This window comes from Indicator indicator, chromosome 34 (assembly GCF_027791375.1).
Source record: "Indicator indicator isolate 239-I01 chromosome 34, UM_Iind_1.1, whole genome shotgun sequence".
In the NCBI taxonomy this organism is placed as follows: domain Eukaryota; kingdom Metazoa; phylum Chordata; class Aves; order Piciformes; family Indicatoridae; genus Indicator; species Indicator indicator.
Genome location: NC_072043.1, coordinates 8,321,315 through 8,332,478, shown reverse-complemented (window position 1 = coordinate 8,332,478; position 11,164 = coordinate 8,321,315). Strand labels below are relative to the sequence as shown.

At 58.4% G+C, this 11,164-nt stretch overlaps 1 protein-coding gene across 1 annotated transcript in view; it reads left to right on the top strand.

Moving 5' to 3' along the window:
- Nucleotides 1-433: 433 nt before the first annotated feature.
- LOC128977895 (uncharacterized) overlaps nucleotides 434-11,164 on the top strand; it is a 13,179-nt gene continuing 2,448 nt past the window's right edge. The window contains exons 1-19 of the mRNA XM_054395589.1: nucleotides 434-905; nucleotides 976-1,197; nucleotides 1,919-2,029; nucleotides 2,334-2,436; nucleotides 3,035-3,102; nucleotides 3,478-3,548; nucleotides 3,899-3,981; nucleotides 4,297-4,408; nucleotides 4,710-4,850; nucleotides 5,163-5,263; nucleotides 5,558-5,645; nucleotides 5,932-6,234; nucleotides 6,885-7,010; nucleotides 7,149-7,337; nucleotides 7,835-8,014; nucleotides 8,403-8,411; nucleotides 8,861-9,413; nucleotides 10,834-10,913; nucleotides 11,029-11,105. Coding sequence (XP_054251564.1) covers nucleotides 434-905; nucleotides 976-1,197; nucleotides 1,919-2,029; nucleotides 2,334-2,436; nucleotides 3,035-3,102; nucleotides 3,478-3,548; nucleotides 3,899-3,981; nucleotides 4,297-4,408; nucleotides 4,710-4,850; nucleotides 5,163-5,263; nucleotides 5,558-5,645; nucleotides 5,932-6,234; nucleotides 6,885-7,010; nucleotides 7,149-7,337; nucleotides 7,835-8,014; nucleotides 8,403-8,411; nucleotides 8,861-9,413; nucleotides 10,834-10,913; nucleotides 11,029-11,105 — 3,089 coding nt within the window. The remainder of the gene's footprint in view (nucleotides 906-975; nucleotides 1,198-1,918; nucleotides 2,030-2,333; nucleotides 2,437-3,034; nucleotides 3,103-3,477; nucleotides 3,549-3,898; nucleotides 3,982-4,296; nucleotides 4,409-4,709; nucleotides 4,851-5,162; nucleotides 5,264-5,557; nucleotides 5,646-5,931; nucleotides 6,235-6,884; nucleotides 7,011-7,148; nucleotides 7,338-7,834; nucleotides 8,015-8,402; nucleotides 8,412-8,860; nucleotides 9,414-10,833; nucleotides 10,914-11,028; nucleotides 11,106-11,164) is intronic.

Below are 11,164 nucleotides of genomic sequence, written 5' to 3'. Positions count from 1 at the left end.
CTCTTCCGCTTGGGTTTGGTTTTGCTTGTTTGTTTAGAACGCAGTGGGGGCAGAGGCTTTTCAGTTCCCAGCCTCCTTTCTCCATGGCATTTTGCTCTTAATGAAACATAATGTCTATATTTCAAGAAGGCAGCTTTAGTTTTCTTCCTTTGCTGTAGTTCCAATTTCTTTGCCAACACCTTGCTAAAGATGGTAGGGCTGGTTTCAGATTTTGAATGAGGCTGGTCCAGCACAGCTGCATTCTTCATCGTAACTCTGTTTCTCCAATGGAATATAAAAGGAAGAATCGTTTGAGTTCAGGGGAACAGAGGAGGAGGAGAGGAGAGGAGCTGCTGCGAGGCCACGTTCAGATCCCTCCTGGTCCCACTGCCCGCAGCGCCTAACGCGGCCAGGGGGCTGGAGTAGGACAGGGCCAGCCCCTCCCGGCGGTGCTATGGTGCCAGCACACAATGGGCATCACAGAGCCCAACGGACATGCCCTCGCAGGTCCCGCCCCCCCTTGCAACTGCAGCCAATCAGCAGCGCGCCTCTGCCTCAGCCTGTGCCGGGACGCCGAGCGCGACGGACACGAGGAGGAGGAGGAGGGAGTTCAGTGGACTGGGACGGCAGAGCTGAGGCCACCGAGCGTGGCCACATCGTCTGCACCATGCGGAGACTGAAAAAGCTGGAGGAGGTGCTGGGGCCGGCAGCCAAGAGGCGCCGGCTGGAACTGGGTGAGGAAAGGGCTCTGGGCTGGCTGCTGTCTGCCTCGCCCAAGGAGTTGTGGCAGCAGAAGGCAGAGTCTGAGCCTGCCAGTCGTGGCCTCTGCTGCGAGGGGGAGCAGCCGTGGGGGAAGCAGCTGAAGCCCTGGGTCAAGGCTGCCAGCCACCGCTGCAGCCCCAAGGAGGAGCTGACCAGCAAACAGGGTAGGTAGAGAGGGCCAAGGGGGCTCCTGGGGCTCCTGAGTCCTGTGTCTCATCGCCCCTCTCCCTGCAGGCAGTGACCAAGCCCCGGCAGTACGAGGGGACGGGGTCTCCGTGCCCCAGAAGGTGCCCTTCCCCGTGGGGCGCCTCTCCATGCGGTGGGAGCGGCTCTGCGGGGTCGGTGCTGGGCTGCACAACCTGGGGCTCAACTGCTTCCTCAACGCCACGCTGCAGTGCCTGACCCACACGGCGCCGCTCGCCAGCTACCTGCTCTCCGAGGAGCACGGCCGCAGCTGTGAGTGGGGAGCCTCGGCTAGGCGGGTGGCAGTGCCAGGGTGGCCGTGCCCGTGGGGAGCAGGAGCCGCCTGCCTGCCCTGCTGCCCGCGCTGCACTCAGCACCTCTGTGCGTGGCCCTGGCAGGGGATGCGATTGTTGGGCTGTGCCCTCCCTGTTCCCTGCTGCCCCTGTCTCTGCCAGAGGCTGTTCCTATGTTCTCCTGGCCCTAGCAGTGCTCCTCAGCTCTGCACCCTGGGACTGGGGAGGTGCTGCCTCTGCTGGGTGCAGCCAGGGCAGGGCAGGAGGCTGCCTGCAGGCAGCAGCTGCTGCTTATGGGAGGGTCCGATCTGGGACCAAGGGGAGCACACAGGGATCACAGCCCTGTCCACAGGGCTCTGCTGGAATCTGCTCCTCAGGGCCAACCTGTGGGCTCCTCTGGAGAGTACGTGTGGCTATTTTCTATCCCCATGGATGCTGTCATTTCTTGGGGAGGGGGGGGGGGGGGGGGCGGAGGGATGGGGGTTGCAGTGGTACTGTGAGTGGGATGGCATCAGCCAGGGTGACATCTGCTGGTCCCTGTGTACCCGGGGTGCTCCTGAGCTGTGGTGCAGCACAGAGCTCATAGGGACCACTGAGGTGGCTGAGCTGTGTTTGAGCAGAGATACCCCCATCCTCTGTCCTTTGTCCCCCCATTCTGGCTTTGTCCTTGATGTCCTGTCCTCTCTGCTGTCGTGCTCCAGGTCACCAAGAAGGCTTCTGCATGCTGTGCACGATGCAGAACCACGTGGTCCAGGCGTTTGCCAGCAGCGGGCAGGCCATAAAACCAGTGTGCTTCATCCGGAACCTCAAGAGTAAGGGTGGCTGCCCTGTCCTGCCCTGCCCTGCCCCGCAGCAGCCATGCAGGAGAGCAGGGACTAATGCTGGAGCAGACCCTTTGGGATGGGGGCAGGTCTTGGCAGACAGCTCTTCTGGGTTGACTCAGTGAGCGGGCTGGGGGCTCTGGGGGGTGCGGGGAGCTTCTCCCATGGCCAGTGTGAGTCTGACACCAGGTTTGGGCTGAGAGGGCTCAAAGGCTGGAGTCCCTGCCCCCTGGAGGGAGGGAGGAGCTGCATCTGTTGCAGCAGATGCTGAGGCTGGTTGCTGCCCCTCCTGCAGACATTTCCCAGCACCTCCGCTTCGGGAGGCAGGAGGATGCCCATGAGTTCCTGCGCTACACCATCGACGCCATGCAGCAAGCCTGCTTGAACAGCTGTGCCCAGTATGTGTGGCCCTCCTGCCCTGTGCCCTCACTAGTGCCCCGTGCCCGTGGGAGGGGTGAACATGTGTGCCAGGTTGAACTCCTAGCAGGAGGCACTGACTGCAGAGGCCGCACTGGATGGCCCAGCTCTCTGCCCCTCTGTGCCATAGTCCACCTTCTCCCTCCTCCTGCCTCCTCTGTCCCAGCATAGCTGTGGCCCTGTCCCCCCATTCTGAGGCTGCTCTCGGTCTGGACCCTGTGCCAGCTGCTGAGAAACCCAGGCATGCAGCTGGCTCAGGTGCCGCTCTGTGGCTGTGGCTGATCAGCTTTCCTCTGGGCCCTGCACTGCCTCTGTCTGCAGCGCACAGCTTTGAGCTCTGGCCAGCAGCTGCGGCTCCTTCTCGAGGAAGGTGCCCATGGGAGCCTGGTGCCAGCCCTTGAGCTGCGGCACTGGGAGAGCAGCCTGGCAGAGGCTGCGACCTCCCTGTGCCTCTGGAGCTCTGCAGCCTGTCTGCTGGCCAGAGCACACCGGGGAGCTGTCCTGAGGACACAGGGAGGGGGGCCCTCAGGGGTGGCTGTGGTGGAGGGGCGGTGTGAGACCTGCTGCTCCTGTGCCTAGGCTGGATGGCCAGAGCCAGGCCCCGACACTGGTTCATCAGATCTTCGGTGGTTCCCTGCGGTCCCGTGGTGAGTGTTGGCTGCCAGCTCCTGGGCCTAGGACTCTCAGGGCTGCCTCGCAGGAGAAATCTTTTGGGAGCACTGCTGAGCATGTGCAAATGATCCCCAGCTGCAGCTGCTGGGACTTGTGGTCCCTGCTGTGGTGACAGAAAAATCTGTTGTCTGTGGGTCCCCAGCTCGTTGCCACCAGCAAAGGAGCCCTGGCTGCCACACTGGCTGTGCCAGGGTACAGTGGAATTGGCAGCCTTCCTCCTGGCCAGGCTGTGAACCCTGGTGCTGGCATCCCGGAGCCCAAACCCAGAGGGAGGGAAGCCTGTGCTGGGGTGGGGGTAGAGGTGGGTGCAGGGCTGTGCCAGGCTGTGCTCAGTGCTCTTTCTTTGGCAGTGATGTGCTTGGAGTGCAAGAGCACCTCGGACACCTACGAGCCTTACCTGGACCTGGCTCTGGAGATCGGGGTACAGCGGCAGGGCGGGGGCTGGGGAGGAGCCCTGCTGTGCTGGGGCTGTTCCTGCAGCTGCACCATCACTGAACCTGCCAGTGCCAAGGCACAGCGCGGGCAAGAGGGAAGCAGCTGTCGTTGTTGCGCTGCCTTCTCTGTCTGGCAGGGCATTGCCCGGTGCCTGGGTGTGAGGCTCCGTGGTGCAGGGGGCCCTGCAGCCGCCTCTCAAGGTGCTGGGCAGTGCCCAGCTGGTGTGGCTCAGGGGTTTGGTGCAGCCTGTGGCCCTGTGCCCGTGCTCTGTGTGATCTCTCAGGGCTGTGGCGTGGACAGGCCACTCGTGGCCTGACCTCTCCTCTGTCCTTGCAGGAGGCCACGAGCGTGGTGCAGGCGCTGAAGCAGTTTGTGAAGCCAGAGCTGCTGTGCGGGGAGAATGCCTACGAGTGTGCCAGGTGAGTGTGGGGGCTGCGGGCGGCCAGGCGCCCGGCTGTGCTGGTGGCAAGCAGGTGGGCACCCCGCTGCCCTACGGGAAGGCTTCTCTACCTGCTCCACGTCTCAGCTGTGAGGGATATGGCCATGAAATCCTGCCATGAAGGCTGCCTCCTCTCCTGAGGAGGACCCGGGCCAGCAGCCGTAGCCATGAGCAGGTGCCCTGGAGCAGTGCCTGCTGTCAGCAGGGTCAGTGCCATGGGGTTTGCTGCCTGGCCAGGTCTGGCAGGCAGCTGGCTGGTGGAACAGCTTGAAGAGCTGGAGCTCTTCCTGTGCAGGTGCCAGCAGAAGGTGTCGGCCAGCAAGCGCTTCAGCATCCACCGAGCCGCCAATGTTCTCACAGTGGCACTGAAGCGCTTTGCCCATGGTGGGGGAGGGAAGATCACAAAGGTGAGTGCTTGGCACCCCAGAGCTGAGGCTGTCTCCTGGCCCAAGATCCTGGTGCCCAGAGCAGGCTGGTATGTGCTCCTGTGCCCAGTGTGAGCTCTGCCACAGTCCTGCAGCCCTTCCCCCAGCTGTGCAGTGCAGGGGGAGTTTGGCTCCTCCTGTCACCTTCCTCAGCACCACCTCTGCACAAGGAGGGTGAATCCCCTTCTCTTGAGAGGTGGCACTGCTAGGGCAGCTGAGCTGCTCTTGCCCCAGCACAAAAGCCATACCCTGTGCAGGCTCCTGAGCTCTCCTGTCTCTGCAGGACGTGCGGTACCCCATGCTGCTGAACGTCCGCCCCTACATGTCTGCGCGGTGTGGGGACCCCCTCCTGTACAGCCTCTATGCAGTGCTGGTGCACTCTGGGCACGGCTGCCACACAGGGCACTACTACTGCTACGTGCAGGTGAGCCCGGGGAGCTGTCGTGCCACCGCCTCAGGACTGGGGGCCGTGGGGTGCTGGTGGGTCCCTGTAGGGCACAGCAGGGAGGGTGCTCAGCAAGATGTGTGTGGTGGGGAGCACTGGCTGCGGGGTACAGGCTGTGCTCTGCTGCAGGAAGCATGAAGGTTCAGCTCTCGCAGAGCCCCCTGGCCTGCCCTGCACCTCCTCTGCGTTCTGGGGGGAGGAGCTCTGCCCACGGGTGCTGCTCCTGCTGCTCCTGGTGCCAGGAAGGTCCCTGGGCACAGCCCAGCCCTGTTCTCTCTTCTCCTTCTGCAGGCCAGCAATGGGCAGTGGTATCGAATGAACGATGAGGAGGTCTGCTCTGCAGACACCCGAGAGGTCCTCAAGCAGCAGGCCTACCTGCTGTTCTACCAGAGGTGAGAGTGTCTGGTGCCTGCTGGCCCTTCTGCCTCCTGCTCCCAGCATTTGGGACAGAGCTGGTAGCACAGGGCTGGCTGTGGGAAGGAGCTTGGCCCAGGTAGCGCCAATGCCCTGTGCATGCCCTGGCTCGGAGGAGGGTGGCAGGGAGAGCACCAGCCCCCTGTCACGGTGTTACTCTACGTCAAGACCACCTCATCCCCTCAGAGCTTCTGGCTCATCTTTCTCGTGTGCAATTCTGGCAGAGGCTCCACCCCTGGCAGTTAACTCCAGCCCTTCTCTGCCTTCCCCAGGATCCCCAGCCCCAGGAAGAGCTCGGAGGGGCCCATTGCCGAGGCTGCCTCCAGCATGCCCGGCTGCGCTGGCAGCATCCCAGACGAGGTCAGGAAAACTGCGGCCCCCTGGGCCCCTGTCTCCACCAGGGATGGGCCAGGGGAGCCCTGAAGGCTGCTCTTGGCTGATGTTCCCAGGTGCTGGGAGCTGCTGCCCCTCTGTCTGCTCTGCCAGGGCAGGGGGTGCGCAGCCTGGCAGAGAGGCAGGCGCAAGGGAGGACGGTTTGCAGGAGGCATCCTGCGGGGCCAAGGTTGCGGCTGGGGAGGGCTGGGGAGGGCAGGGTCACTGTATCCTTGGCTCCTGGACTTCTCACTGAACTCCTCTCTCTGTCTAGAGACCAGACCTGCTGTCGGGGAAGCAGCTGCCTGGGCTGGAGGAAGTCGGAGTCCCTGTGGCCCACAGCGCATTTGGGACAGGGTCAGAGCTGTTGAGCGGAGCCACCCTGCCAAAGCTTCCTGCTGGGTCCCCACCACCCAGGGCAGAGGGGTCAGGAGACCCGTGCCAGGATTATTGGGCACAGCTGCAGTGCCTGACACGCAGCAGCAAGTCCTACATCACCAAGCTGACCATCCTGGCACAGCAGAACGTGGCCTTCGCCAGCAGCATCGTCTCCCTGGTAGAGGCACAAGTGGCCGAGGTTTGGATGTTCCACTGCCTGCTGCTCCTAACTGTGCTGCTGGGGGGACCAGCTGGACCCAGTGGGCTGGGGTGGCCTTGAGGGCAAGGAGGGCCTGGGGAGATGTCGTGCTATGAGGCAGGAGAGGGGCAGAGCAGGGCAGCAGCGGGCTGAGGGCTGGTTTGCAGCCTGCCCTGAAGCGTGGGGTTGAAAAGCTGTCTGCAAGCCCGTCTTGGGGGCTGGTTTTGCCTGTAAGAGAAAACCTCAGTGTTCCAACCCTACTGAAGTGCTGATTCTGTGATCCCTGAGGGGCTGAGCTTCGAAGCAGGGTGCAGTGCTGAGCTTCCCTTTCTGTGCTGTGGTTGCAAGCAGGCTTCCTCATGAGGCTCCAGTGCTTCCATGTCCGATTCCTGCTCGGTCTGATGCACAGGGGTGGTGACAGTGGCACTTGTCACAGAGCCTTCACTGCTAAACGATTCCGCTTCTGCTCTGAACTGAGCATCCATCGACCAGATTGGGTTTTTGGATCAGCAGGAAATCCCAGGCACAGACCCTTGGTGTTTGTGGTGGCAACCAAAAAGAGGTTTCTGAGCCTGGCAATCTCTGGGTTTGAAATCCTTCAGATGTGCTTTGGTTGTGCTCAGCTTCTCCCTTTCTTCTCATGATTCCAGGCTCCTCCATCACAGAAGCTCCCTGCTATGTATCTTATGGATTCCATCGTCAAGAATGTGGGAGGAGCATACCTGAAGGCTTTTGCCTCAAACCTGGTTGAAATGTTTCTCTCTGTCTTTGAGAAGGTCTCTGCACTTCAGAAGAGTTCTGAATTAACCCAGATCTGTGCCTGGGAAATGAACACTGTGTCACTTCTGCCAGCAAAGCTTCAGGCACCATGTGACAGGAGCTGAAGGAGCCCTGGGGTTGTTTTGTCGTTGCAGGTGGATACAGATACTCGGAAGAGTTTGTTCCTCTTGCGCTCGACGTGGGATGGGATTTTCCCCCTGGAGAAGCTGCACGCACTGGATGTCAGAGTCAAGTCATTAGATCCTGCTTGGCCAGTGAAACCTCTACCTCCAGATGGGAATGCTTCTGGCACCCCTGTGAGCCCTCAGCCTGCAGCTCCCTGGGTCAGTTTGTGTGCCTGCTGTAAGAACAGACGATCCTAGATGCAGCCATCCCTGTTTGTGCCTTAAGTGTGCAGGCACTGCACTCTGAGCTCTGTAGGCAGGGCAGAGGCACTCCAGAATGCAGAGCATTTTGGGGGGGAGGGTGCGGGGGGTGTTGGTTTGCCTATTTCAAACCTGTGCTCTTGAGTTTGGACATGGATGAATTTCTGTTAAGCGACGTCCCCCTGTCACAGCAGCAAATTCTAGTGGGAGCAAACATTTTAAATTAGTTTAGTTTCATTTTGCATTAACAGTGCAGCTTGTAACAGCTACACAGAGTGAGCTCCAGTACTGGATGGTGATACCAGTTAAGGGAGCTGGAGTTAGTTGATTGGTTTCATGGCCATGCGGGTGTTAGGTTGAGGGTGGGGCTCGGTGACCTTGTTCTAAGCAAAAGAGCTCCAGGATTCCTTGACTCCATCAGGATTTAAAATGTAACAGGTTTTGTTCTTTTCTAGCCAGAGGAATCCACTGCACCTACCTCTGCCACGGCTGGTGCCTCTGCTCCTCCAGCTCTTGCAGAAATACCACAGCCTTTGAGACAGGAGCAGCTGCTGAGGCAGCAAGTGCTTGAGAAGGAAAAGCAGCTGTTAGAACTGCGGCAAAAGCTCTCAGAGCTGGAGCAGGCTCAAGCACAGGTGAGTAGGACAGGTGGTGACACTTTTCTGGTGGGTTCTCGGGTTCTTTTGGACAGTTCTTGGCTGTCCTGGTAGCTGCCAGCCACCAGCTTGTGCTGCTGCTGCCCGGGAAGCAGAGCTTTGTGAGGAGTGGAGCAATGCGAGTTCATCTGGGGTGCTTGGACAGTATTTGGTAACTTCAGAACTATGAACTACACTCAAAATCGAGGCAAAAAAAGGTGAATTTGTTGGGGTTTGTTCTGAATTTTCCTCCAAAATGATACCTGCCTGTGATCCTCGTCTTCTAGCCCTTCTTGTGGCTCACAGCAAGCCAGGCTTTCTCAAATATCTGTTCTGTGAAAGGACAAGGAGGCCTGGCTGCTGGAAATCAAGTCCATTTCCTCATTAGGTCAGGCTGGTTCGACACCACCCTCTGAAGATGGCAGCTAAGCTGCAGGGTCTTGCCTTAGTAATTGAAAGTTTGCTATGCTGACAGCTGGAGGCAAACCCAAGCATCTTTGAAGGGTAAAAAGAGGGAAACTGTATCAGGTGCTGGGCAGCTGAGGTGCCTTGAGCAGGTGGAATGGGGAGAAGCAGGAACGCTGCAGTGAGGCCCTGTGTGAAGGGACACAGCTTGCAGTGCTGCTTTGTAGCCCTGATTTTGCATTTGGTTTGAACTGGATCTTTTGTAAGGGAGCTGCACTACTGCAGTGCTGATAATTAGCAGTGCAGGGCTCCTTAGCAGTGCAATGGCTGAACCTCACAGCTTTCAAGACACTTCTCTTCGTGGCTTTCCAGACAGGATCTGAGCATCTCAGAGTAAGAGCTGTGCCAGGCAGCCCAGTGGTGGATTTGTCTGTCTTGCAGGCTGTGTCTCTCGGTGTTCAGCAAGGATCATCTCCTGCAGCTCCAGCTCCAGCCCCTTCCGAGCAGCACATGTCTGCCACAGCTCATCTGACAGCTAAAGCCTCTGCTCAGACTGCTGTGCAAGCTGAAGAGAACAAACCATGGCCAAGTCCTCCACACTGTGGTATCAAAACAGTCAGCAGGGATCCCACACTTCATTGGATGGTCCAACATTCTTCTCATGCTACAGACCAACCTGAGAGGAAAGAATTTCCATGGGACACCAAAGGTCAGTCTGATGCCCAGGCAAAGAAAGCACCACAGGCTGACAAACAAGAGTCAGCCAAGCAAGAGAAAATGCAAGCAAGGGGAAAAACACAGAAGAAAGCACTTGGCCAGTCCGAAGTGAAATCTAAATCTTCAAGAGAGAAACCAGCCAAGGGTAAAGATGCTGCACCCCAGGAAAGGGAAAGCACAAAAATGTCTGAAATCAGTAAGCGGCATTCAAGGCTGAAAAGACATCTCCAGGATAAGTCAGAGGGTGAAGAGAAGGAGGTGAAGGAAAAAAGGAGCTGCATAAGGAAAGAAGAAAAAGCAGAAGCCAAGACATGCAGAGGCAGAGCAGCAGGCAGCAGAGGGAAAGGGCTGAGTGGTGCTGGTCACAAAGGCTCAAAAGAAGGCTTAGAAGTTTGTCACCTACTTCATCAACTCCTGAAATTAGAAAGATGCATCAGATAGGCCCTGAGCAGTCTCAGGTGGAAGGTGGCAGGCAAGTGGCAGAGCTGACAGAAATTCCAGAGAGAGCAGTATCTAGGAAGAGCTGCAGGATCCAAGGGCAGCGAACAGAGCCCAAGGAGACAGTCTCCAAGGAGCAGCAAGGCAGCATGCTGCAAAAGCTTTTCCTGAGACAAAGGAGAATGCAGAAAACTGGGAATGGCAAAACTGGGCAAGTGGGAATCTGGTTGGGAGGAAAATCCAAATTAAGTTCTTAGCTCTGAAGCAACTCCTGAGTGCAGTGGGTGGAAGTTCTGCTGCTCCCTTCAGGCTTTGGGAGACAGAGTTCAGATTGCTGAAACTGGGAACTTGACCTGATTGCTACTGGTGAAACGTGGAAAGGACACAGACTGAGAGTCCAAGGCGATGATGGGGTTTTGCTACCATCAGCTCTAGCAGTGAAGGAACAGCTCTGTCCTGAAGGAAGGAGCAATCCCTGTCTGAAATGTGGCCTTGGCTTCCAGCTCACAGCAGGGTGAAGAAAACCAGGCACTTACTAAATGCCCTCACTGAAGACACCAGGAAACCTGGCCTGCTGCTGGGGGAATGTTAGTGCCATGAGCACTGAAGCAGCAGCACCGGTGAGGTCTCAGGTTTGAGGGACCTCCAGGTGAGCCCATGGGGCCTCCTAATCAAGAAAGGTGTGGCCTCAGGTTTGAGGAACCTCCAGGTCACCCTTTGGGGCCTCATTATCAATCAATGATCTCCATCGATTTCCAAGGATCCCCATTGACCTCCATGGATTTCTGTTGGGCATCATTGACTTCTGTTGCCCACCACTGACCTCCACTGACTCCCACTGATCTCCACTGACCACCACTGACATCCCCTGACCTCCATTGATCACCATTGAATTCCATTGTCCACCACTGAACACCAATGACTTCCATTGATTTCCATTGGTTTCCACTGACCCCCCCAATGTCTTCACTGACCCCATTTGACCTCCACTGTCCCCCACTAACCAACCTTGACCTCTGCTGCCCTTCCCTGAGAAGGAGAAGGAAAAGGAGAAGCAGAAGCTGCTCTACCAGCAAGCCTGGCTGCACATGTGTGGAGCGTCTGAGATGGTCCTGCAGGTGAGCAACACCTGCAAGGGTGAGGGCCCTTCACCTGTCCCCAGGGCCCCACCTCCCCTCCAGGAGGTTTCAGGTGGACACAGAGCTACCTTGGCACGGTGACAGGAGTGGCAGGGTGCTGATGGGGACTGATGTTGGCAGGGGAGCGAGGGGACATGGTGTTCTCCACCCTCAAGCTGGGCATCTCCATCCTCAACGGGGACAACGCTGAAGTGCAGCAGGTGGGGAGATGTGGCCAGGTGTCCCCATGGCCATGTGTCCCTGTACCTTCATGTCCAGGTGTCCCCATGTCCAGGTGTCTCCATGTCCCCACCCCTGTCCACATTTCTCCCCCAGAAAATGTTGGAGTACCTGAAGGAGAAGCAAGAGGCTGGCTTTGTCCAGAGCATCCAGGCCCTGATGAAGACCTGCAGGTGACATCTTGGGTCCCCCCCATGGGCTTTGAGGTCCCATTATGATCACTGGGGTCTCC